This window comes from Amia ocellicauda, chromosome 11 (genome assembly GCF_036373705.1).
Source record: "Amia ocellicauda isolate fAmiCal2 chromosome 11, fAmiCal2.hap1, whole genome shotgun sequence".
Lineage (NCBI taxonomy): Eukaryota > Metazoa > Chordata > Actinopteri > Amiiformes > Amiidae > Amia > Amia ocellicauda.
The window spans coordinates 34,481,942-34,506,195 of record NC_089860.1 but is presented as its reverse complement, the minus strand read 5'-3'; the positions used below and the strand labels follow the sequence as shown (position 1 = coordinate 34,506,195).

The 24,254-nt window shown below is 40.5% G+C and overlaps 1 protein-coding gene across 1 annotated transcript; it reads left to right on the top strand.

Moving 5' to 3' along the window:
• The first annotated feature begins 273 nt into the window (after window positions 1–273).
• Window positions 274–24,254, top strand: LOC136762754 (uncharacterized). The gene is made up of 18 exons (XM_066716312.1): window positions 274–488; window positions 819–981; window positions 1,352–1,501; window positions 4,314–4,474; window positions 4,758–4,934; window positions 5,215–5,356; window positions 6,660–6,847; window positions 7,468–7,609; window positions 9,365–9,545; window positions 18,506–18,980; window positions 19,987–20,149; window positions 20,598–20,747; window positions 21,896–22,056; window positions 22,240–22,416; window positions 22,659–22,800; window positions 23,042–23,229; window positions 23,470–23,611; window positions 24,070–24,254. The coding sequence occupies exons 1-18, from the start codon at window positions 288–290 to the stop codon at window positions 24,252–24,254; spliced, it is 3,288 nt and encodes a 1,095-aa protein (XP_066572409.1). The 5' UTR covers window positions 274–287.

The window sequence follows — 24,254 nt, the reverse complement described above, 5'->3', positions numbered from 1 at the left end:
GTATATGTGATCCCTCCATTGTGGTGGCATACAGAGCCAAAATGATGGCCATTCTGTCACTGTCCAAATATGTATGGACCTAACTGTATATAGTATGTGGCTTTAAGGGTTAAGCATTATTCTGTCTGTTACTACTTTGGCACACAGTTGTAACCTCAGCCTTAGTGTGGGAAGGGAGTACACAACCAGAAAATGATCTATTAGGTACAAGCCAATGGTTAACCTGTATATAAGCAGGCTCATGAGTATAGGAGTAGCTATAGGCAAAGAGGAACTCTCAAGGAAACATGTCTGTGATCGCAGTGCTGCTGGCGAACACTGTCACAGTGTCTCTGGTCTTCATTTTAACAACAGCCTTCTTCTTCTACCTTCTCTTCAAACCATCCAAGTCATCTGTGTACAGGTTCCCCCCCGGCCCGGCTGCCTGGCCTGTGATTGGGAACCTCAATATTCTGGACATGAAGAAACCTCAGGAAACTTTATGCCAGGTGAGTGTTCAGGTTTGGGAGAGAGGAGAAGAATGTGGTGAACAGGCAAATATGAAAGAACTGTGCTAATGTGAAATTTGATTAGTGACCTTATGTACACAAACATAACAAAACTTTTTCCTCAACAAACTCAGAAATCAATTTGCTAACGGTTACTGAAAAACAGTAAATACACCTACAGGTAAAAAGTAATAAAACTGGAAAATATAGAGGACTGAGCCAGCTCATTATCAGCTTAGCTACCTGCACAATTAAGACTACTGGTGAGTCCGGGTTGTTGTCAATGCTTGGACTGAGTATTTATTCTCTCTCCTCTTTCTGCTGCCACAGCTTTCAGAGAAGTATGGAAATGTGTTCACCTTTCACATGGGCAGGCAAAAGTGTGTGGTCCTGACTGGATATGAAACAGTGAAGGAGGCCTTGGTGAATCGGGCAGATGATTTTGGAGAGAGAGGCCTGACGCATTCATCCAAAATGTTTGCAAAGGGCACTGGTAACTAATGTTTTCTGCCTACAGTACATATAAGAACGCGTGAAAGTCAGTTCACTCTGTATTTTCTTACATATTTCTCCAACAGCTGAGTAATACATCAGAATGCCTGTTGCTTAATTTAGAGCCTTTAACTTCCTTTGCTGTACAGGAAACGTATCTAACTAGGAACCAGACTGTTCTTGTAGTAGCCCAGAAAACCCACTGTAAAATTCTTTGCTTTGGGTTGTACAATTGTTCTAGATGGGGAATGCAGCTGTGTTTTACTAAAGCAAAGTTTTTACTCAGGAATAGATCCTAGAGAGCCCTGAACAGGGAGAAGCAAGAGCATTGTGAGCATCGTTAAGGTTCATTATGCTTGTCGTTTTTCCAGGCATCATAGTAGGAGTTGGGGAGTCATGGAAGACCATGCGGAGGTTTACTCTCTCCACCTTGCGGGATTTCGGCATGGGAAAGAGAACCATCGAGGACAGGATAGTGGAGGAGGCCCAGTGTCTGTTGGATGTCTTTGAGTCCTATAAAGGTATCAGAGAGTATTTATTTAAGATATTAAAAAACTAAAAACTAAAATAACTAAAGTATATTGTAGGTCTCTGTTGGAGTTTCCACAGTTTCCTGAAAAATTCAACAATTTTCATGCTTTCTTTTAAGGGACACATAAAATGCTACTTGGAAACACATTGGAGTTTCTTTGCTTTTCTTATCAGCAAGTTGGCACACCTTGCCATTTAGAAGTTAAACATAAATTCCATGTAAGTGTTAGATATGTTGTATTCTAGTTATCAACCTTTCAAATATTGACAGTTTAGTACTCTTAAGTAATTGGCAGGAAAATTAACCTTTGCAAGTTGGCACATTTTCTGTAACTAAAATGTACTGTTTAGTTCACTTTTAAAGAAAGATATTAAAGTTTGCAAATGTCTAGTTAACAAGAAGTGAGACATTTCTTTCTGGTTTTAAAAAGAAAATTGCATAAGGAAAATAATAAGTTTTAAAGTAAATCAGTTGACTGGTAATTGTTTTATTTCTGCCAATCGTGCTTCAGACAGTTTTTCAGACCTCGATTAGCACTAGTCTTGCACTGCCCAGCCTACAGTCGTTGACTAGTCCCAAACTAGTGCTAATCTCGGCCTGTGAAATCAGCCCTTTATTCAATGGTACTTGTGCTTTGTGCTGTGAAGTGTTTACTACTCCAAATACCAGTGATTGCATTTTATCAGGTGGGATTCCTGAACAAACTGAAGAGAAGACCTTGCACTTTCTGGGAAAAAAAAATGTAATTGTACAGGAAATATATGCTGCTTTGGAGATGATGGTAATTTTAAATAATTTACCACTTCAACACCATGACGCACATACAGCTGCGTATGTCAAGGTTCTTATTCTATTCTATTCTATTAGTGGATTCTAAGTCCAGCGTTTCAGGTTTCGTTCCCAAAGGCAGTTCTCGTATTGTACAATGTGCATTAAAAGCCAGGGAGGGCGAACATGTGATGTTTTTATACAATCGCACATCGTTTAGTGTTTCCAATGTACCTGTGCACTTCTTTAGTCTTATGTGTATTGTGGCAATCCATTCACCTTTCGAGTTTTATATTATTATTGCTACTTTTATTGTTTGTTGTACTTGTTTATGTCACATTTTCATGTGCTTTTGTTTATGTTTTGTATTTTGCAGTAGTTCCTTGTTCCTGTCATGTGATTTCCAGTTCCTGCCATGTTTCCATGTGTTCAGTTCTCATTGGTTTGTGTTCCTTAGTCTTGTTATGAGTTCTGTTTTCTCATTGGTTCATTTGGTTATCTTGTTATTAGTTCAGTCTTGTTATTGGTTCATGTTTTATTGTCTCATTTCCTTGTTCCCCTAGTCTGTGTATTTATAGCCCTCTTGTTCTCCAGTCCTTTGTGAGGTGTTAGTTACCAACCATTGTTCCAGGCTAGCCTTTGTTTAAGATTTCTTGTTTTGTTTATATGCTCCATTAAAACTGCACTGAACTTGGGTTCTCATTCGTCTTCGTCCTGTTCCTGCTTGCTCAACCAGTCCTCAGCGTTACAGAATACCTCACCAAACATGAGCCCAGCAGATCTCCTCTTCTGGACATGCCAGGGAAACCGTTCTGTGGAGGAATACGTGTGAGGTATTCTGTAACGCCGAGGACTGGTTGAGCAAGCAGGAACAGGATGAAGACGAATGAGAACCAAGTGCAGTTTTAATGGAGAATATAAACAAAACAAGAAATCTTAAACAAAGGCTGGACTGGTAACTATCTCTCACAGGACTGGAGAACAAGAGGGTTATAAATACACAGTCTAGGGGAACAAGGAAACGACAATAAAACATGAACCATGAACCTATAACAAGACTGAACTAATAACAAGATAACCAAATGAACCAATGAGAAAACAGAACTCATAACAAGACTACGGAACACAAACCAATGAGAACTGAACACATGGAAACATGGCAGGAACTGGAAATCACATGACAGGAAGAAGAGGGTCACAAGACAGGAACAAGGAACTACTGCAAAATACAAAAAATAAACAAAAGCACATGAAAATGTGACAGTTTACTTGTAGTTAGATTTTAGCAAAAGCTATACAGTACTGAGGCTGCATCTACAGCAGCCAGATCCATCACAATGCTGCACAAAGCTCTGTAGCGCATCACTGCAAGCTTATTGTATTGAACATTTCAAAATATGTCAAAGAGCAAGTGGGTGATGGCACAGATTTTGATAGTAATTGAGTTTTAGTTAATAATTACTGTTCATTGTTTAATATCATTGCTTTTTGGGGTATTATTTATATTGTGTTTGCATTGTTTTGTTTGTTCAAACAAAAAACAACCTTGTTTATCTCTTTACTGAACATGGATATGTAGTACACAAGAACATAAAGGGTTAATGAAAAACAAATTTTGGTTAATTGTTTTGTATTTCATTCATATACTCCCTATTTACATTTTAAAGCAATTCAGGTGTTAAAACATTCTCATAATTTGGAAAAACTGGTTCCTTGGGAAGGGTTTTAATATTTTCATCTAGAGTTGAAGTGGTTAAGCCATACATATATACAGTTAGTCATTTACAGGTACAGTGAACACCAAGAGACTTAATGTCTGCCCTATTCATGGTTCATGGCCTGAACCCTACTCATAAACTGTTACTTGTGCACATTATGTTGGGTCTGTGTAAGTGTCGAATATGGCAACTGAATTTCCTCCCCATTGGGTGTGCAACTGATGCTGATAGAGGACTCTGGTCTGAGGGAGTGTATATGATTTGAGTATTTTAGATCTTATGTAAGTATGTTCTGTGCTTTGTGTTTCCTTTAAGGTGACCCATTTGACCCCACCACTAACATCAGCTCAGCGGTGTGTAATGTGATCTGCAGCATTGTGTTTGGAGACCGGTTTGACTACAGCGACTCCCAGTTCCTACGACTCCAGCAACTTGTCAGCCAGAATGTTAAGCTCGCCACCTCCCCTGCGATGCGGGTATGGGACTCCAGGGACATTGTCCTCTCCATAATTCTGTGTGGTCACAAATCACACGCTTCTGTTAACACATGCATTTAAAGTTGGGTCAGGTTCATTAATTCAAAATGCAGCTCATGGCCTCAGTTTGGTTTGGTTGTGTAATTTCAGCCTGGCCAAAGTTAACTAGAGATGTCTGATCATGTTGTAAACTCTGGTTTAACTCTTTGTTAAAGGTACTGTACCCCACACTGGGCCTTTTCCTCCTAAATGGCATTTATCCTCCTGTTGTTTGATTTTCCAGCTGTACAACATCTCTCCTTTCTTGGGGTCCTTTCTTGCCGATTTTAAGAAAATGTACAGCAACTCTCTTGAGAATCGTATGTTCTTCTCAAACTACTACCATGAGCGCAAGGACATTGTGGATAGAAACGACCTAAGGAGCTTCATTGATGCTTTCATTGCCAAACAGCAGGAGGAGGTGATGTTCTTTCAATATTTTAATCCTAATATTAATGCCAAATATCTTCCTGTGACTCTGGTCCTGGAGAAGCAGTCTAAGAATTTAAAGGTTCGTAACTACAGGAGATAGTCTGACACATCTCACCCTATTAAATCCTTGCCTTGCCTGGTGTTTTATGAATGTAAAGACACTAAGACTGAAGTAATTCTCTTTACAGTTTTTTGGTGGGAGGGTTGGTGCAGCCATTAAACCTTCTAAGCCTCTCATATTTCATGGCTTTAATTTATTTTCTGTTCAGGAAGCTAAAAACTCAAATACTTATTTCCATGAGATGAACATGGTGTCCACTGCAGGGAACCTCTTTGCTGCGGGAACAGAAACTACATCCACCACTCTGCGCTGGGGGCTTCTAATGATGATGAAGTACCCTCATATACAGGGTGAGACAAGCTCTGGGGATCTCTAGCCTGTGGGTTCCACTTTTGTCTACATCGAAGTGTAGGCATGTCGTTCAGGCCCCAACCCTGGTCCTGGAAATCTGCAGGGTCTTCTGGTTTTAATTCCAAAATTGATTTAATATAGTGTTTTCAGTTACAGTGTCTAGTGGGCTGTATTCAGCAAGGACCAACCTTCCCAGGCCAGAAGACGCTCCCCCTCAGCATGCAATCCAATCAGCTCAATTCCTGTACAGTATGTGAGAAATCAACCAATGTAGTGCCTAATAATAACTATATCTATATGAGCATTTGCAAGTGACTGAAGAACCCACTAAAACATGATGCACTGGGGCTCTGCAGGACTAGGGTTGGAGACCACGGTCATACAGGATGCCATAGAAACACTGCCTGTTTTCCATTGTAGTTGTTCTTCCCATCATTTAGCAGTTTGAATCCATCATGCTCAGTCTGAATATTTTAAATCAATTAGGAAACAAGCTGTGCCCATACCAGAATGTACATTAGAGCTAGTTCACAAAGCAGAAGTAATTAATCAGTCAATAAAGGAAAACAGCACAGGATAATGCCCTCCTCAAAAGTGATGGGTGTTTACTCATCAGCATGGTTTTGGTGCCAGGGTATCATGATATCTTAATGCTGGATGTATAGTTCAAACTCTGTTGACAATCTTATTTGACCAGCTATCTATTCATTATGTTATAATTATAACTAGGTTTGTCACTAAGGAGCTGCAGAGTGCTGCACATCAGCAATATGTTTTCCCAGTCCAGTTTTCAGGGCCTTTAGTACATAGATGTATATTCACTTTGTGAAATCTCAGAAGGGGTTTGCCTGGCATTGCCTGGGGAGATGAACTCTTCTGACTAATGTCCAGCTGGAAAACTTAATCAGCATTTTGATGGAAAGCTGCATTACACAAATACATTTATCTGGCAGGTGGGTAGGGACATTCTTCACACATACTATATTGGTCTTAATTGAAGAAGAATAACTAGGGCCCTTGGAAACTAATACAAAGACATTGGGCATTATGTCTACCTAATTAATAATTTAACTCCTAGTAATTGTTTGAAATAATGTATTGATCTACCAGGGTTTTACACAAAATATACACTTTTGGGTATTTGGCAATTATGAAAATAAATGTCAGGACAAGTGCCATAGATACTTCCCCATTGAAAGGTACTGCCACACTCAATTATAGTGTAGTCCAGAGCTGCTAACTTTTCAGGACACTGTCCTCACCCTGCCCCTTTGCTTGTAATATGATGGTATCTGCCTATAGAGAAGGTTCATGCTGAGATCCAAGCCATGATTGGGAAAGAGCGCCCCCCAAGGGTGGAGGACCGCAAGGACATGCCTTACACTGACGCGGTGCTGCACGAGATCCAGAGGTTTGGTAATGTGGCCCCCATGAACCTGCTACATCAGACCAAATCAGACATTGACTTCAAGGGCTACAGAATCCCCAAGGTGAGCCTCCCCGACACAACAGTCCACCTCACACAGGCAGCACACACTGTGACTGAGTGTCTGGTCAATCCAGACCTCAACATCTCTAATTTCTTGGTCATTAGCATTGTTTATAGGGAACAGTATTCAATGCTTTGGCTCGATTATAGAGGGAGCATTTAATACATTGCATTGCACTGCCTCTTAATGCAACATCGTTCACTGTGACATTTACTCACTTTGAAAATATCCCTTTTGTGGGGAGAGTCTCATGCACTCTGTAGGTCTGTTAAGAAATTAATTATTTGCCTGTGGTTATGTAACCTATGTCTGTTGGCAGTGGCAATTCTAGATCCTGTTGGGGCCCTAGGCAAAAATTCCCAGGGGGCCCCTCCAACCAGCGTTCATCACCATTAGGCTATGTTATAAATAACCTCATTGGCCCCCTAATGGCCTGGGGCCCCAGGCAGTTGCCTGCCTTGCCTGTTCACAAGCTGCACCTCTGTCTGTTGGTATCAGACTGGGCATTTTGGGACATCTGATTTGGTCATTTGGTTTCAGAGCATTCAAAAATAAAATGACAGTTACTGAAATGAGAATATGACCTTTCTAGTAAAATGTACCTTACCTTTCCCACACAGGGCACTGCAGTCATTCCTCTGCTCACCTCTGTGCTTTACGACAAGAACCACTGGGCGACACCACACAGGTTCAACCCACAGCACTTCCTGGACGCTCAGGGAAAATTTGTCACGAGAGAAGCCTTCATGCCCTTTTCAGCAGGTCAGTGCCACATCAAGTCAATTTTCATGTACGGTTAGTGATGACTAGCTACTCAAGCCTGGAGACCTGGGCTCTGCCTGACTGCAGTTCAATGCCAATATTTTACATCACACATCTGTGGGACTTCAGTGACTGCCATGAATGTTCTGGGTCAGTGTTCTACAGCACAACATGCATGTTGGGTAGCCAAGTTAGAATCACCTTCTACTGACCTGTACAAGGACATGACACAAAACCCACCAACATACAGTGCAGAGGAGTGGGGTAGTCGTAGTAGACAAATGTGGGGTGTTCCCTAAAGTGAAGAGAGCGGGGGGTGGAGCATGTGCACTTCAGTTTTGTTTTGTATGTTTGCCCTTCACGTATAATTATAAGGGCATTAAGTGATTGGTGGATCGTGTGAATACATACGTATATGCCTGTGTCAGATTTCACAACGCAGACACTAGAGTAGCGCAAACTGCACAACCCACCAGTAGTGGTAACTGTTTGCTAGAGATAAAGGTAATCTGTGCAGCCAGTCAGTAGTATTAGCCTAGCTAAAATACATCCCAATACAAGCAGAAACAAAAGTCCAATATATAGTCGGAAATTGTTCCGAAACCCAAAGAAGGTAGAACAAGTGAAGGGAGAGGGCAGAGCAGGTTGAGAGAGCAGAGCAACAAGCACAGACAGAGACAAGGTTCACAGGTTGGTGGCTATATTTAGCAGAAATATAAATTAGTTAAGCAGGTTTGATTATTTTAAACAATTAATAGATTATAAATTCTAATACAAATTATCATCCTCCTTGCAAATGTAGCACAGAGTTAACTAGCTAGTTGTAGCGCCGTATGAAATCAGTTTTATTCTTTACATTTTTTTGATTTATTTTTTCCTGATTTCCCTTTTTAAATATGTAAATTGTGCTTCATACACTGACAGAGATAATTAAGTGTGAAAAATACGACAAAATAAACTTTCTAAACCCTTTTGATCAAAAGTCCTTTCAGGAGAAAACTGATTTAATACATTTAAACCAATCAATGGAACATTGTAAATAAAAAAGGGGTGGGGGGATAATATGGGTAATAATAATTAATGACAGTGTAACTGTAGGCACTAAATATGCAGAATGGTCCACCAGGTTATTTCATTTTGTCCATAAATCCCTGATACATAAGTGTGAATCGTTTCTCCCCGTCTTGCCAGGCAGTATGCATACTGGTGAAAAAACGAAAAGTTGGGGGGGTTACTCTGAAACAATAAAATAACTTGATTGTTTAATAGTGCAAGTCTCCAAAAGCATACACATTTAGCCTCCCAAAGGCTTTAAACTTGTTTAAAATGGTTAAAGTTTGAATAAAACCGTTTAGTTTAACTTGGTACACTTTGTATTGCTCTGATATTTTGTAAGTCACCCTGGACAAGGGCATCTGCTAATAAATAATAATTTATGTGTATGTTCTCTGTCAAAAGGATTTCTAGGAACCTCGGTAGACATGGTCGAGGAAGCGCTTTATTCACTGTTAAAATAACATTCTTGTATGGTGACTGAGAGGTGCAAGAAAGTGCACCAGATTGATGTATTTAGCTGTTCAACCTAAGCTTTTCTTATGGGGATGGATGCCCCTGGACCCCCCTACTTGGGCTGGGACTCTGGGCTAAGCCACCAATGTCATAAATTCCTACAAATGCTTCTGGGGTGCGCTGTGCTGTTTTGGGGTAGCTGGATGTATATTCCATCCCACACGTCCCTGTCTTTGTGTCCTGTAGGTCGCCGAGTGTGTCTGGGTGAGAACCTGGCTAAGATGGAGCTCTTCCTGTTCTTCACCCTTCTCCTCCAGAGATTCAAATTCAGTCTGCCTCCGGGCATCCGTGCTGAAGATGTGGACCTTTCGCCAACCCCTGGCATCACGAACGGACCAAAACCTTACAAACTGTGTGCTATCAGGCAGTGATGGACTCAATCCTTCCTATGCGCACCAGGCTCCACCTCAAATCTGAGGTAACTTAAGAGCCAATATACACTACTGTTCAAAAGTTTGGGGTCACTTAGAAATTACAAAGTTCAAAATAATTATTTTTAATTGAAATAATAATTGTGTCCTTCACACTTTTCTTTCATCAAAGAATCCTCCATTTGCAGAAATTACAGCCTTGCAGACCTTTGGAATTCTAGTTGTCAATTTGTCAAAAGAGATTTCACCCCATGCTTCCTGAAGCACCTCCCAAAAGTTGGATTGGCTTGATGGGCACTTCTTACGTACCATACGGTCAAGCTGCTCCCACAACAGCTCAAAAGGGTTGAAATCCGGTGACTGTGCTGGCCACTCTATTATAGACTGAATACCAGCTGACTGCTTCTTCCTTAAATATTTCTTGCATAGTGTGGAGCTGTGCTTTTGGTCATTGTCCGGTTCCAATCAAGTGCTGTCCACAGGCTATGGCATGGCGTTGCAAAATGGAGTGATAGCCTTCCTTCTTCAAGATCTTCAAAATCTCCCACAAAAGCACCCCCAGACCATCACATTGCCTCCACCATGCTTGACAGATGGCGTCAAAGCACTCCTCCAGCATCATTTCATTTGGTCTGTATCTCACGAATGTTCTTCTTTGTGATCGGAAAACCTCAGACTTAGATTTGTCTGTCCATAACACTTTTTCCTTCCTCTGTCCAGTGTCTGTGTTCTTTTGCCCATCTTAATCTTTTCTTTTTATTGGCCAGTCTGAGATGTGGCTTTTTCTTTGCAACTCTTGCATCCCGGAGTCGCCTCTTCACTGTTGATGTTGAGACGGTGTTTTGCGGGTATGAAGCTGCCAGTTGGGGACCTGTGAGGTGTCTGTTTCTCAAATGTATTTATGTATAATGTATTTATGCACCGTTGTACCTCCCACTCCTCTTTGTATTCTGGTTAGAGCCAGTTTGCGTTGTTCTTTGAAGGGAGTAGTACACAGCGTTGTACGAGATCTTCGCATGGAATAGCCTTAATTTTCAGAACAAGAATAGACTGATGAGTTTCAGAAGAAAGTTGTTCTTTGTTTCTGGCCATTTTGAGCCAGTAATTGAACCCACAATTGCTGATGCTCCAGATACTCAGCTAGTCTAAAGAAGGACGGTTTTATTGCTTCTTTAATCAGCACAACAGTTTTCAGCTGTACCAACATAATTGCAAAAGGGTTTTCTAATGATCAATTAGCCTTTTAAAATGATAAACTTGGATTAGCAAACACAACATGCCATTGGAACACAGGACTGATGGTTGCTGATAATGTGCCTCTATATGCCTATGTAGATATTCCATTACAAATCAGCCGTTTCCATCTACAATAGTCATTTACAACATTAACAATGTCTACACTGTATTTCTGATCAATTTGATGTTAGTTTAATGGACACAAAATTTTATTTTCTTTTGAAAAACAAGGACATTTCTAAGTGACCCCAAACTTTTGAACAGTAGTGTAATTTCCTTCATATTGTAATAGTGATTGAGACCATTGCCATAGTCTGATAAGCCATGAGTTTGATTTTTAAATACTCATATAATGTATGCTGTGATGTTTTATTTCTGCCTAAGGGCCTTTATAAGTCATAGGGCTTTTTCCTCTCAAATAAAACGTACCATTATAATAACTACAAAGGGCATTTCACATGTAAACACCCTCCCTCACATTCTGTGTCATTGTGGTTGAACTGATAGGTCTACTTATAAGTAATACTCTTCATTTTAAATTGATCTTAAAAATGTTGACATGCACTTTAGTCTGTGTGTCTGAGTTGTATTAATTGTTTGTGACCACTGCTTTTTACTTGAATAACCGCTTCATTTCTATGGTTTTCGATCAAATATATTTTTTTGGATTCAAAGTTCATTGCAGGTGTAATGCACAATTGTATTGTTTAATTTAGTTTGTTTTACCATAACAGAACATATAACTTTAATAAACAAAACTCAGCCTGTGTTTAATTATGACCTGTTCCTTATTTGGGATTTTTTTAGAACTAACATTTATTTTTTGGGGGAAATATATAGGGCTCTATAATGAGTTAAACTGCACAGTACTATAAAATACTAAATTAAGTCTGAGCTGCTTCTTCAACTTATTTTTCCAGTATGTATTTGTTCCAATGTATAGTAAAGCACCTTCAGTTTAGTTAGCAGAAGCTGACAATTCAGCACAGACAGTTCAATGTTGATCAGACACAGGCACCAAACCCAAATTAATTAATTAATTAATTAATTAAGAAGGAAGAAGTAAAAAAAAAAGAACACTTGGTAAATACCAACTTCAACTTCCATTGTTTGCAATCAATGGTTAAATGTCATGATTGTATTGATTTATTAAACAGATAACTGTTTTAGTTAGGTCATGAAGACTACGTTGCAAGTAAAAACAGGAGAGCTAGCCAAGCAGATGCGTGTCCAGAACTTTTCAAAGGGTGGCCAGGATGGGACAAAGATTTGGATATGGTTGGATATGTTCTGATGTTCCTCTTGTGTCTGTCGTAAGTGGTTCAGCTTTCAGATGTGGGTTGCCAGGTTAAGTCTATTTCAGCCTGAGTTGATGAATTTGCTATTATAAAATAGCCACACATCTACCAAAACTACCCCGATCACAGCAGTCATGCCATCACGGGTCAGGGGCACCGCCGCAGTGAAGCACGGGATGAAAAGCACATGCAGGCAGCGAAATATTGTACCTTACGATTATATATATATATTTTGTATTAAAATAAATGATATGTTCATTTGAGACCTGAGATATGACACAAATTAACACAGACTACTAGTTATATATTTTTGACAGTTTAAGTGATAAAATATAGAGTGGCTAGGGGGGCCAAGCACTTTTCAGGCCATAGCCACAAACAAGATGGTCAACTCTGCCTATTGATTAACATGGGAAAGTTCGTCTGAGCCAGAGCGGTGAACTGTGGGATTGCAAGGAGTTCCGATAAGTTTCCTTATCTATGTTACAATAGGTGATTTGTGTTGCCTAATAATTGGTATGTTTATTTATTATGTTTTTTTATTATGGAGTGTTTTGTTTTGGGTTTACATTTTCACTTGTTTTATTACTTCTGTCAATTAGCACTATTGGTTTGCTTTTTCTTCATTTTAATTAAATTTTCACATGAAGGCAGCATCTTTCACAAGCTCCAGGCACTAATTAAGGACACACCCATCTGATTAGGCGGTGTCCCACGCTCCTTCAACCAGCACACCTGTTTCATTGATCTCCTCACCCATAACGAAGAAAACCTGCTTTAAAAGACCAGTGCAGAGAACAGCAGGCAGTCATGCCTGGAACTGAAAAGGGAACAGGATAGTGCTACAGGGAGCAAGGCAGGAGGGTGTGCAGCAATTGGGAACAATAAAGGCCAGGAAGATGGAGCCTTGAGGAACAGAGGAATTGTTCATGGCAGGAAAAGTACTCTGATGTTCTAGGGGAAAACTCTCTCTTGTCTTGAATGAGAGTTTTGGTTGATGTTTGCTGCCCACATTTCCTGGCTCCTGGCTTTCTCTTTGTAACAAGAATATAGTATCCTGAGGAAAAGCAAAATAATCCACTTAATTGATTTTGTGGTATTTCTACTTCTCTCGCAGGGCTGGTAGAGATAGTGTCCCCCCCCTGTAGTCAGCTGGGCCCAAGGCGGAAAGTAGTGCACCTGTGGAGAGACACGCTGGGGAAAAGGATGGCAGAGAATGAGTGTACATCTGTAGAGTGTATGGTTTCACTTGCACGGCCTCAACGGTGTGTCCCTCCTGAATTTCCTTTTCTTGTTTCTCTCCCTTCCCAGGATTGGTGGAACTGCAGAGCCTGGTCCTCACCGTGTGGAAGGGGGACCCCGTGCTGCCAAGCCTTAAAGATCTACTTGCTACAACCTCGAATGGACATTGGTGGCTAAGAGACTCCCTTTTGCGTATTTAGATTGTATTTCCGGCACTTTGACTTTGGGAGGGGACTTTGTCGCTTGTTGCCGACCTGATGAATATTCATGAGCAAACTGCAAGCGATCCTCGATCTGGGAGGTGTGGTTTAGCCGCAATAAAAAAATTGTACATAGCATGTGGATTATATTACAATTATTTTTATGATTATCATTGTAAGTAGTAATACTAATGTAATGAAGGTATTTATGTCTGGTATTTAGCCTAATTTTGGCAACACAATCAATAAAAATAAGATCTGTATTTTGTGATATTCTATACATTTTGCTTTTATTACTTTAAAATAATAATAAACAAAAAATGCATCCAAGACAATAGTATTACTGATTATCAGATTAGTATAAGTGATCATTATCATAAGCACTGGCACATTTCTGTAAGGTAAGTGTTGCAGGGTGTAGCGTAAGGTACACTTATAAATTTCAATTAACGAAGTGAATTCATAGTATCACCTTATCACGAATCCTGGAATCTTGTAGAACTCAATTTCTGTAATAATTGGACATAGACACCAATTCCAAAGATATAAATTGTCAAATTTATTCAAAAACAAAGACTAAATGTAGCACTACACTAATTATACAAAAGGGAAAAACTAATTAAAATTCAACTCTAGATCAACAAATTACTTCCGTGACCAAATCAAAGACCATGGGATCGCATATGATAACACAAATCGTTAAACAAAAAAGGTTATAAACACATTGACTACAATACCGGTTAGTAAGACGAAGGTGAGTCTCTCATTAGTATTGTTAGTCAGACATTAAATAACTACGCAGGTTAGTATTTATGTCAGGTAACTTCTCGTTATATATATATCAGTCTCATTTACGTTTAGGTGCCGAGAAAGATCCTATCATTACTTGTTACCACAATTTCCCTTAACTGATTATTATTCAATGATTAAGGATAGGCAGGGCCACCTATAATCTAATGTCTATTAACTTGTGTCAATTTCAGACTAAACAGTTACACAGGAATGAGAAGATATTTCTCGGCGTTGACAGATTTTATTTCTAAAATTATCAACAAAACAGTTTAATGCAACACACATTTATATTTAAGAAAACTAAATGATATTACACATTCTAGAGTTATGAATCACAGATTAACATTTCTAATTGATTTCTCAAATGTCATGAATGATGAACTCCAAACTGTTAAACTTATCTGAACTTATCTGAGGCCTCTCTGGCTTCGGGCTCAGATAACAGCACATGGCACGAGGTCCGTGTGGTTTGGAACAAAGGCAGTCCGGTTCGGCTTTGTCCAAGAACTTCCACTGGAAGTTGGGGTTTTGTGAAAGTAGAGTCGTTTCCAAACAGATTTTCCACTGGTTTGAAGGCTCCAAGGTTGTGCACAAAATCTTCTTTGTAAGCAGGGTTTTCCACTGTAGTTACTTGAAGACAAAGTCTTTGAGGAAAGCAGGTCCCTGTTTGTTCCAAGGGTCAAGTTTCTTAAGACTCAAATAGCTATTTAAATGACTGACACTTTCGTATACAGTCGACTTAGTCAATTGTCCAGCTGTAAAACTCCACTGATCAGGTGGGCACAGGCGGGCAGCGCAGTCTGTTAAGTTCTTTATTTAATAAAGTCCTTTAAAAGAATTCTTCGTACGGCTCAATCTCCTTCTCCCAGTTTAACTCTTCTGTTGCCGGCAAAGACTTGGTTGGTTTCTGATTCCGGTTCTGGCAACAGAGCTACAGGTTGAGCTGTGGCAGCGAGTTACTGGTTCAGGTGAGAGAGAGCGAGAGAGAAAGGCCGTGCGCTGTTCCTTATAGTCTGTCAGATCAATAGGTGATTGGTTCTTGAATTTTTGAGATTGGATTTCGGTTTCAGCCCCAATGTCCTATTGGAGGGGGGCTTGATTTATGACTGATGTCAATCCATGCCATCTTTTGGAAATGCCGGTTGGCCCGGGTTCGTAGCTCTCGTCCACTTCAAAGAGTTTTTATCACCTACAGGCCCCTTTCTCCAGACATTTCACAGCAGGACTCCAAACCATTCGGCCCATTCTCGGTGCCATACTCTCCAAGCTGATGAGCTAAGGAAATCTGATAACTTTGGGGGGGGAGAGGTCTTCTTTAGATCAGTGCTTCAGCTCAGAGCCAAAATGCTCTTATCAAAATACACCCAACATAACGCTACAAGGGGGTGTGGGGCAGTGTGGGTGTGTGAGTTTTCTTTTATATTGATTATTTAATGTATTGGTTTGATTCATTTTGCTTTTCCTTCACTTATTAGTTTTCACTATGATTGTATTTTTATTTCTTGTGTTTTACTTTCACCGAGCACGTTTGCATTCACTGTGCACATTCACACATTCCAGCACACCTCTCCTCATTGGATGATCTCCTCCTGAGTAATCAGCCAAACACTCTTCAACCAAACACCTCCCTGCTCCGGACCATGAACTTTGGCTTTAAAGGCAGCCAGTATGTATTTTCAAAGGAGAGAGAGAGAGCGCAAAAGCAAAAGCAAAAGCAGGACCTGGCAGCAAGGCCTGAGTGTGCAGGATCGGACTGATACAGATGGAGTGCATATAAGTTGAGTATTCGGACCGTTCTCCAACTTATTCAGAATGCATTGAGTGGTTTCTGTAGGCTGCCGGGTCACAATCTTGTCCTGCTCACCTGCGAAAGAAACCCTTAACCACAGGAGAATTATATTGGAGACTGCTGCTGTCTGTCCTATTTTACAGGGTCAGTAGAGAAGGGAGGGTTGCGCAGACATACATCGTGGCAGGGACCCACTCCACTGGCGTGGGAGGGACTTTTTGGGACACAGACAGTGGAACCCGAGGTCTTTTGTCGGCCTGAGCGCAGGAGTTCTTTCCCTGGACTTGGTATATTAGACCCCTGATTTTATACAAGAAACCACCTGTGGGGATAGGATTAGTTTAGGTTTTAGTTGGTTTTAATTAGAGGCTGGGTGGACCTATAGTTTTTCCTTTCCCTTTTTATTTCTGTGCAGTATTGCCCATATATTAAAGGCAGTTTTAAAGGGGGGGTTTAAAACCTGTAACTACACAGAGGGTGTGGACTTTGTGCCCCATCCCTCTAGGATTGTTGACTGTGTATAATAAACTATTTTATAACTGTGACTGGTGTTCGTGCTGTGTCTGTCTGCCAGACCTGTGTGGGGAGAGCGAGAGAGGGTGATTCCCTCCCCCCCTCACCTTAAAGTAAACAGGGAGTGGCGTAGTACTGTTTACTGGTGGTTACCTCTCGCTGACAGTGCCACACAAATTCTCAACATTTGTTTATTATGAATTAACTTATTACATAGACTACATTATATATGGCTAATATGATCACGTTTTCCAACTGTTATTTACCATTAGACCTAACTATCTCTTGTTGGCTTCCATTGGGATGCATCTTGTTTTTAAACTCCTTTTCCTATGGAGAAAGGGGTTTCATCTTACAGTCATTTTCAGAAAAGCTGTGTCTACCCTGTTAAATGAGATGTCCTGACAAAGGTCACCCCTAAAAGCAGTTGGATCTGAAAAAGTGAATAAAGTTTGAAGAAAATCTGCATCTTATAGCCTTTAGCCTCCGCCTAGAGGAACTAATCCCATAGCTCACCAATGCCAGGTAAAACTAGTCTATTCACATTATTACTTTTGTTTTGTCTGTTTAACCCTCAGAAAGTGTATTAAACTGGAAACAAACATTCATTAATCCACCTTCCCAGCTGGCAAAATATATTAAAAGCAATGTTTCAACTTCGTAACCAACATCGAGTTGACGTTTTGGAATTGGTTGGATGTGCAAATGTAACAGAGGTTGAATTGTCAACCAATTATGCATTTCCTTAAATTTGGGGTTGACCACATTTTCTAGCGGATAATTTCAGTCAAAACATTCAGTCATTTACAACTTGATGCTTTTGCTTGTCACAACCTCTTTTCAACATGAAAGCAATGTCAGTGTCAACCCACGTAGAATTCTTGTTGTGATGATTAACCAGCATGCAACCCGATTTCAACCACAAAATAACATTGAAATTGCATTGAATGCCTACTGGGGTTGACATTTCAATGTTGATTCTATTTGCAAATCCAATCAATTCTAAATGTCAACCTGATGTCAGTAACAATGTTGAAATATTATTTGTTGAAAGGTATTATGCCTGCTGGGTTTCTTCCCATCAGGATCGCATCTGTGGTTGAACTAGGGCTGCACCCAACACTCAAAATAGAGGAACACAATGAGAATGAGAATGCAACTGGCGGCATGCACTTGGCAATGAAAGCAATCAAACAATAAACCAATAAATAAACCAATAAACTACAAGAAAAGTAAACAAGATAAGGAAGTAAAGGAACACACTTCATAAGTGAAAACACAACTGTGATTCAAACAAATTAGTGCACACATCTAATAAGTGAAATAATTCAAAATAAATCAATTTAATAGCGATCAATTAACTGCTTAACTGCCCATCATGCCCTTCATGTGTTCTGATTGGTTGTGTGTGTTTGTATCCTTGCGTAGTGAAATGGACTTGACTGTGCTGTTGCCTCAGTCACATGAACCGCTATGCACACAATGTTACTGCCCAAACACTGCAGCCTGTAACCTGGTTTCAGCACATTGATGATTGGCAGGTTTATTCCTGTGTGTGAGAGTTCAGTGTTTGTCTGCCGGTGAGGTAATCAGGTGAGAGGATAAAGGAACAATTCTTGGCAGAGGAACAACTGAATTGTCCTTTACTAAACAAGCAACCATTATGCAACCTTTACATTTACCCTACACTTCAACTCATGTTTTGTAAATATATTTATATAGTTAGTTGAGTATTTATTAAGGTTAATCCTAAACACAGTATGTTTTATTAATACTGACACGTGTAGTGTACCTTTCGCAGGATCTGTAGCACACTGGATCCCACAATATTTGAATGCAGTGCCTCTGTTTAAATTAACTAAACGTGGTTGTCCTTAATGTCACACAGTCATTTGTAGAACAACAATTATGTATATGTATTCATGTACTGCATATGTGTTTTCACTCACATTATTTTGTATTGTTAAACTGGGGCAAAGACTGAAATTCAAGTCTGTGAATACTTTGGCACACAGTCGTAACCTCTGCCTTAGTGTGGGAGAGGTGAAGGAAATAACCAGTAATTATCTATTAGGTACAAGCCAATGGTTAAGCTCTGTATATAAGCAGGTGCAGGAGTATAGGAGTAGCTGTAGGCAAAGAGGAACTCTCCAAGAAAAGATGTCTCTGATCGCAGTGCTGCTGGCGAACACTGTCACAGTGTCTCTGGTCTTCATTTTCACAACAGCCTTCTTCTTCTACCTTCTCTTCAAACCATCCAAGTCATCTGTGTACAGGTTCCCCCCCGGCCCGGCTGCCTGGCCTGTGATCGGGAACCTCAATATTCTGGACATGAAGAAACCTCAGGAAACTTTATGTCAGGTGAGTGTTCAGGTTTGGGAGAGAGGAGATAATGCAGTGAATATCAATAGTGACTCTAAGCTCATATGTTCTGATTTCTTGACAAGAGGCAGTTGATTCGAATACAGGATAATATAAAAGGATGTTAAAATATTTGGCACAATGTTTAGATTTTTAGACTTTTCCAACAGTTGTAGAGCAGCCAAGTCCTTGTTTTACTGCTTGTTAATAGTACATCAATTTGAAAAAAATGAATGCAAGGTGGTTTGGTCCTCTAATTATTAATATTATTGCTCTTATATTTTGTAGGTTGCCCTGGACAAGGGTGTCTGCTAATAAATAAATAAATAAAAATGACTGATAGCTTGTTAAACTGAAAGAGAATCATTCTAGTAGTAATTATAATATCAATCAACAAAATTACAAACAAGAATATATATGTCTGTATTAAAACAGTATCTTTGAAACGTATAAGGGCAGTGTAGAAATTCAGTTTATACATTCTATATATAATATTATATTCACCCTGGATAAGGGCGTCTGCTAAGAAATAAATAATAATAATAATAATAATAATAATAATAATAATAATAATATACAATTTAGTGTATTGAAGAATCGATTGACCTAATTATTGGTGAAAGGGCTGCGATGATGACTGGACTGTGCTAATGTGAAATTTGATTAGTGACTTACCTTGCTGTCCTTATTTACACAAACATAACAGAACATTTTCCTTGGCAAACCCAGAACTCAATTTGGTGATGGTTACTGAAAAACAGTGAACAACCCCCCCCCCACCCCCCAAAATCATTGTAAACGTAGTGCAGCAGATAAAGTTGAAAGTCCAGATAGCTGAACCAGTTAATTTTCAGCTTAGCCACAGTGCAATTAAATATTTAAGGGAGTCCATTTCTCTCATGATTCACCTGGTTATTGGAATCCCAATCAGGGATACTGGTGAGTCCGGGTTGTTGTCAATGCTTGGACTGAGTATTTATTCTCTCTCCTCTTTCTGCTGCCTCAGCTTTCAGAGAAGTATGGAAATGTGTTCACCTTTCACATGGGCAGGCAAAAGTGTGTAGTCCTGACTGGATATGAAACCGTGAAGGAGGCCTTGGTGAATCGGGCAGATGATTTTGGCGAGAGAGGCCTGACGCGTGCATCCACAATATTTGGAAAGGGCACCGGTAACTAATGTTTTCTGCCTATAGTTTCTGTGGGTCACTTGTACATGGAAGAACACGTGAAAGACGGTTCTCAAAACAAGGAGACAAAACCTGTAAAGAAGGCTTGGTGATTTCAATCACTCAATACTTTCTTAAATTTTCCCCAACAGATGAGTAATGAATCAGAATGCATGTTGCTTAATTGGCAGCCTTTTCTTTTGTTCGCCAGACAGGAAACACATTTACCTAAGAATTAGAGTATTTAAGCTGAAGTTTCTCTAGCTTTGATTTTGTTGATAACCTGCTGCATAATTCAGGCCTAGGGGTTATACAATTATTCTAGATGGGGAATGCAGCTGTTTGCTTAAGAAATGTTTTTGCACAGGAATAGATCCTAGAGAGGCCCCTACAGAGAGAACTCAGACATTGAGAGCATCTTAAAGGTTTGTTATGCTTCTTGGTTTTCCAGGCATCGTATTTGGATCTGGGGAGTCATGGAAGACCATGCGGAGGTTTACTCTCTCCACCTTGCGGGATTTCGGCATGGGAAAGAGAACCATCGAGGACAGGATAGTGGAGGAGGCCCAGTGTCTGTTGGATGTCTTTGAGTCACATAAAGGTATCAGAGAATATTTATTTAAGATATTAATAGCAAAACTAAAACTCAAGTATATTGCAGGTCTTAAGAGTTTTAAAGTAAATCAATTGACTGTCAATTGTACTATTTTTTCCATTAGTGCTTCAGACAGTTTCTCAGACCTCGATTAGCACTAGACTTGCACTGGCCAGCCTACAAGCACATTATCTATTTCCATACTAGCGCTAATAAGAACATAAGAAAGAAAGTTTAAAAATGAGAGGAGGCCATTTGCCCCATCGTGCGCGTTTGGTGTCAATTAATAACTAAGTGATCCAAGGATCCTATCCAGTCTATTTTTGAATGTTCTCAAATTTTCAACTTCAACCACATCGCTGGGGAGTTTGTTCAGATTGTGACAACTATCTGTGTGAGATGTGTTTCCTGTTTTCCGTCTTGAATGCCTTGAAGCCCAATTTCCGTTTGTGTCCCCGGGTGCGTTTGTCCCTGCTGATCTGGATAAGCTCCTCTGGGGTTTGATGTGGTCGATGCCTTTCATGATTTTGAAGACTTGGATCAAGTCTCCACGTAGTCTCCTCTGTTCCTCAGACCTGGAATAAGTCTGGTTGCTCTCCTCTGAACTGCCTCTAGAGCAGCGATCTCTTGCTTGAAGTGTGGAGCCCAGAACTGTCCACAGTATTCCAGATGAGATGATATTCTTGGCCTGTGAAATCAGCCCTATATTCAATGGTACTTATGATTTGTCTTGTAAAGTATTTATTATGCCGAATCCCAGTGATTGCATGTTATGAGGTGGGATTCCTGATCAAACTGAACAGTAGACTTTATATATTTATATAAACATCCACAGAAGTAATTTTACAGAAATATGTGCTGGTTTGGATATAATTTTGGATATCATAAAATTTTAATTTTGTGCCGTTTGGGCACAGTGAGCCACAAGAGATTCAATGTTTTGCCCTATTCAGGGTTTCGAGGCCTTAACTCTACTCATAAACTGCTAAATGTACATAAAGCACTCTTATGTTGGGTATGTGTAAGTGTCGAACATGGCAACTGCATTTCCTCCCTGTTGGGTATGCAGGAGAAGCTGATGCTGATAGAGGACCCTGTTTTACATGTGAGGGAGTGGATATGATGTATGTTCTGTGCTTCATGTTTCCTCTAAGGTGACCTATTTGACCCCACCACTAACATCACCTCAGCGGTGTCCAATGTGATCTGCACCATTGTGTTTGGAGACCGGTTTGACTACAGCGACCCCCAGTTCCTACGACTCCAGCAACTTCTCAGCCAGAATATTAAGCTTGCCATGTCCCCTGCGATGCGGGTATGAGACTCCGGGGACATTGTCCTCTCGATGATTCTGTGTGGTAACAGAAGCATGTGATTTGTTAACACATGCATTTAAAGTTTGATCAGCTTGTGAACTTTTGGTCAAAGGTAGTTTACTTCACACTGGACCTTTTCCTGCTAAATGGCATTCATCCTGCTGTTGTGTTTGGTTTTCCAGCTGTACGAAATCTCCCCTTTCCTGGGGTCCTTTCTTGCGGATTTCAAGAAAGTGTACAGCAACACATTAGAGAATCGGACGTTCTTCTCAAACTACTACCATGAGCGCAAGGACATTGTGGATAGAAACGACCTGAAGAGCTTCATTGACGCTTTCATTGCCAAACAGCAGGAGGAGGTGATGTTCTTCAAATATTTTTATACTAATATTAATGTCTGATGTTTTCCTGTGACTCTGGTCCTGGAGAAGCACTCTATGCATTTAAAGGTTTCAAATTACAGGAGAGTATTCATGTATTCATGTTTTATTAATGTAAGAAAGTAATTATCTTTACAGTTTTTGGGTGGGAGGGTTGTGGCAGCCATAAAACCTTCCAAGCATCTCATATTTCATTACTATGATTTTTTTCTTCTGTTTAGGAAGCAAAAAACCCAAATACTTATTTCCATGAGGTGAACATGGTGTCCACTGCAGGGAACCTCTTTGGTGCGGGAACAGAAACTACATCAACCACTCTGCGCTGGGGGCTTCTGATGATGATTAAATACCCACATATACAGGGTAGGTTGAGACACGAGCTCTGGAGGCCTCTAGCCTGATCATCTAGTTGGTCTCCTTATTAGTCTATATCTAAGCGTAGACATGAAGCTCGGGCCCCATCCCTGGTCATGGAAAGCTGCATAGCAAAATTTCCTGGGTTTATTTGTTGTTTTAAAGCCCGTATCGGTCTTAATTTATGAAAAATATCTAGTAAAAGGACCCTGGGAAAATAATACACAGTCTCTTCTCTCCCTGCCTATAGAGAAGGTGCATGCTGAGATCCATGCAGTGATTGGGAAAGAGCGCCCCCCAAGGGTGGAGGACCGCAAGGACATGCCCTATACTGACGCGGTGCTGCATGAGATCCAGAGGTTTGGCAATGTGGCCCCCATGAATCTGCTACATCAGACCAAATCAGACATTGACTTCAAGGGCTACAGAATCCCCAAGGTGAGCCTCCCCAACACAGCAGTCCACCTCACACAGGCAGCGCACACTGTGACATGTTTCCTGCGTTTCTGTTGGTTTCAGACTGGGCCTTGTGAGACTCCTCCACTCAGCATATTTAGGAGCATGCAAAAATAAAATTACAGTTACTGGAGTAAGACTGTGACTTGAGAATGTCTAATTTGTATTTTCTGTATACAGATTACTTTATTGTAAAACGTACCTGAAACTTTCCCCACACAGGGCACTCCAGTCATTCCTCTGCTCACCTCTGTGCTTTACGACAAGAACCACTGGGAGACACCACACAAGTTCAACCCGCAGCACTTCCTGGACGCTCAGGGAAATTTTGTCACGAGAGAAGCCTTCATGCCCTTTTCAGCAGGTCAGTGCCACATCCTTAACTTAGCCTTATCAATGTCAATTTTCATGAACGGTTAGGGATGACTAGCTACTCAAGCCTGGAGACCTGGGCTCTCCCTGACTGCAGTGCAATGCCAATATTTTACATTACACATCTGTGGGACTTCAGTGACTGCCATGAATGTTCTGGGTCAGTGTTCTACAGCACAACATGCATGTTGGCAGGTGAGTTAGAATCCCCTTCTACTGACCTGTACAAAGATGTGACACAAAACCCACCAACATCCAATGCAAGAATGTATCAGGCAAGTAAATCAGTGTCTTGAAGCTTTAAATTGTGCATTGTACTCAGGAAAGGTGGAAATTAATACCACAACTTTTGGGTTGTCCTGTGGAGAAATGATGATGGGGTGATTCCACTGTTTTGGGGTTGCTGGATGTGTACTCCATCCCACACGTCCCTGCCTTTGTGTCCTGTAGGTCGCCGAGTGTGTCTGGGAGAGAACTTGGCTAAGATGGAGCTCTTCCTGTTCTTCACCCTTCTCCTCCAGAGATTCAAATTCAGTCTGCCTCCGGGCGTCCGTGCTGAAGATGTGGACCTTTCGCCAACCATAGGCATCACCAACGCACCAAAACCTTTCAAACTGTGTGCCATCAGGAAGTGA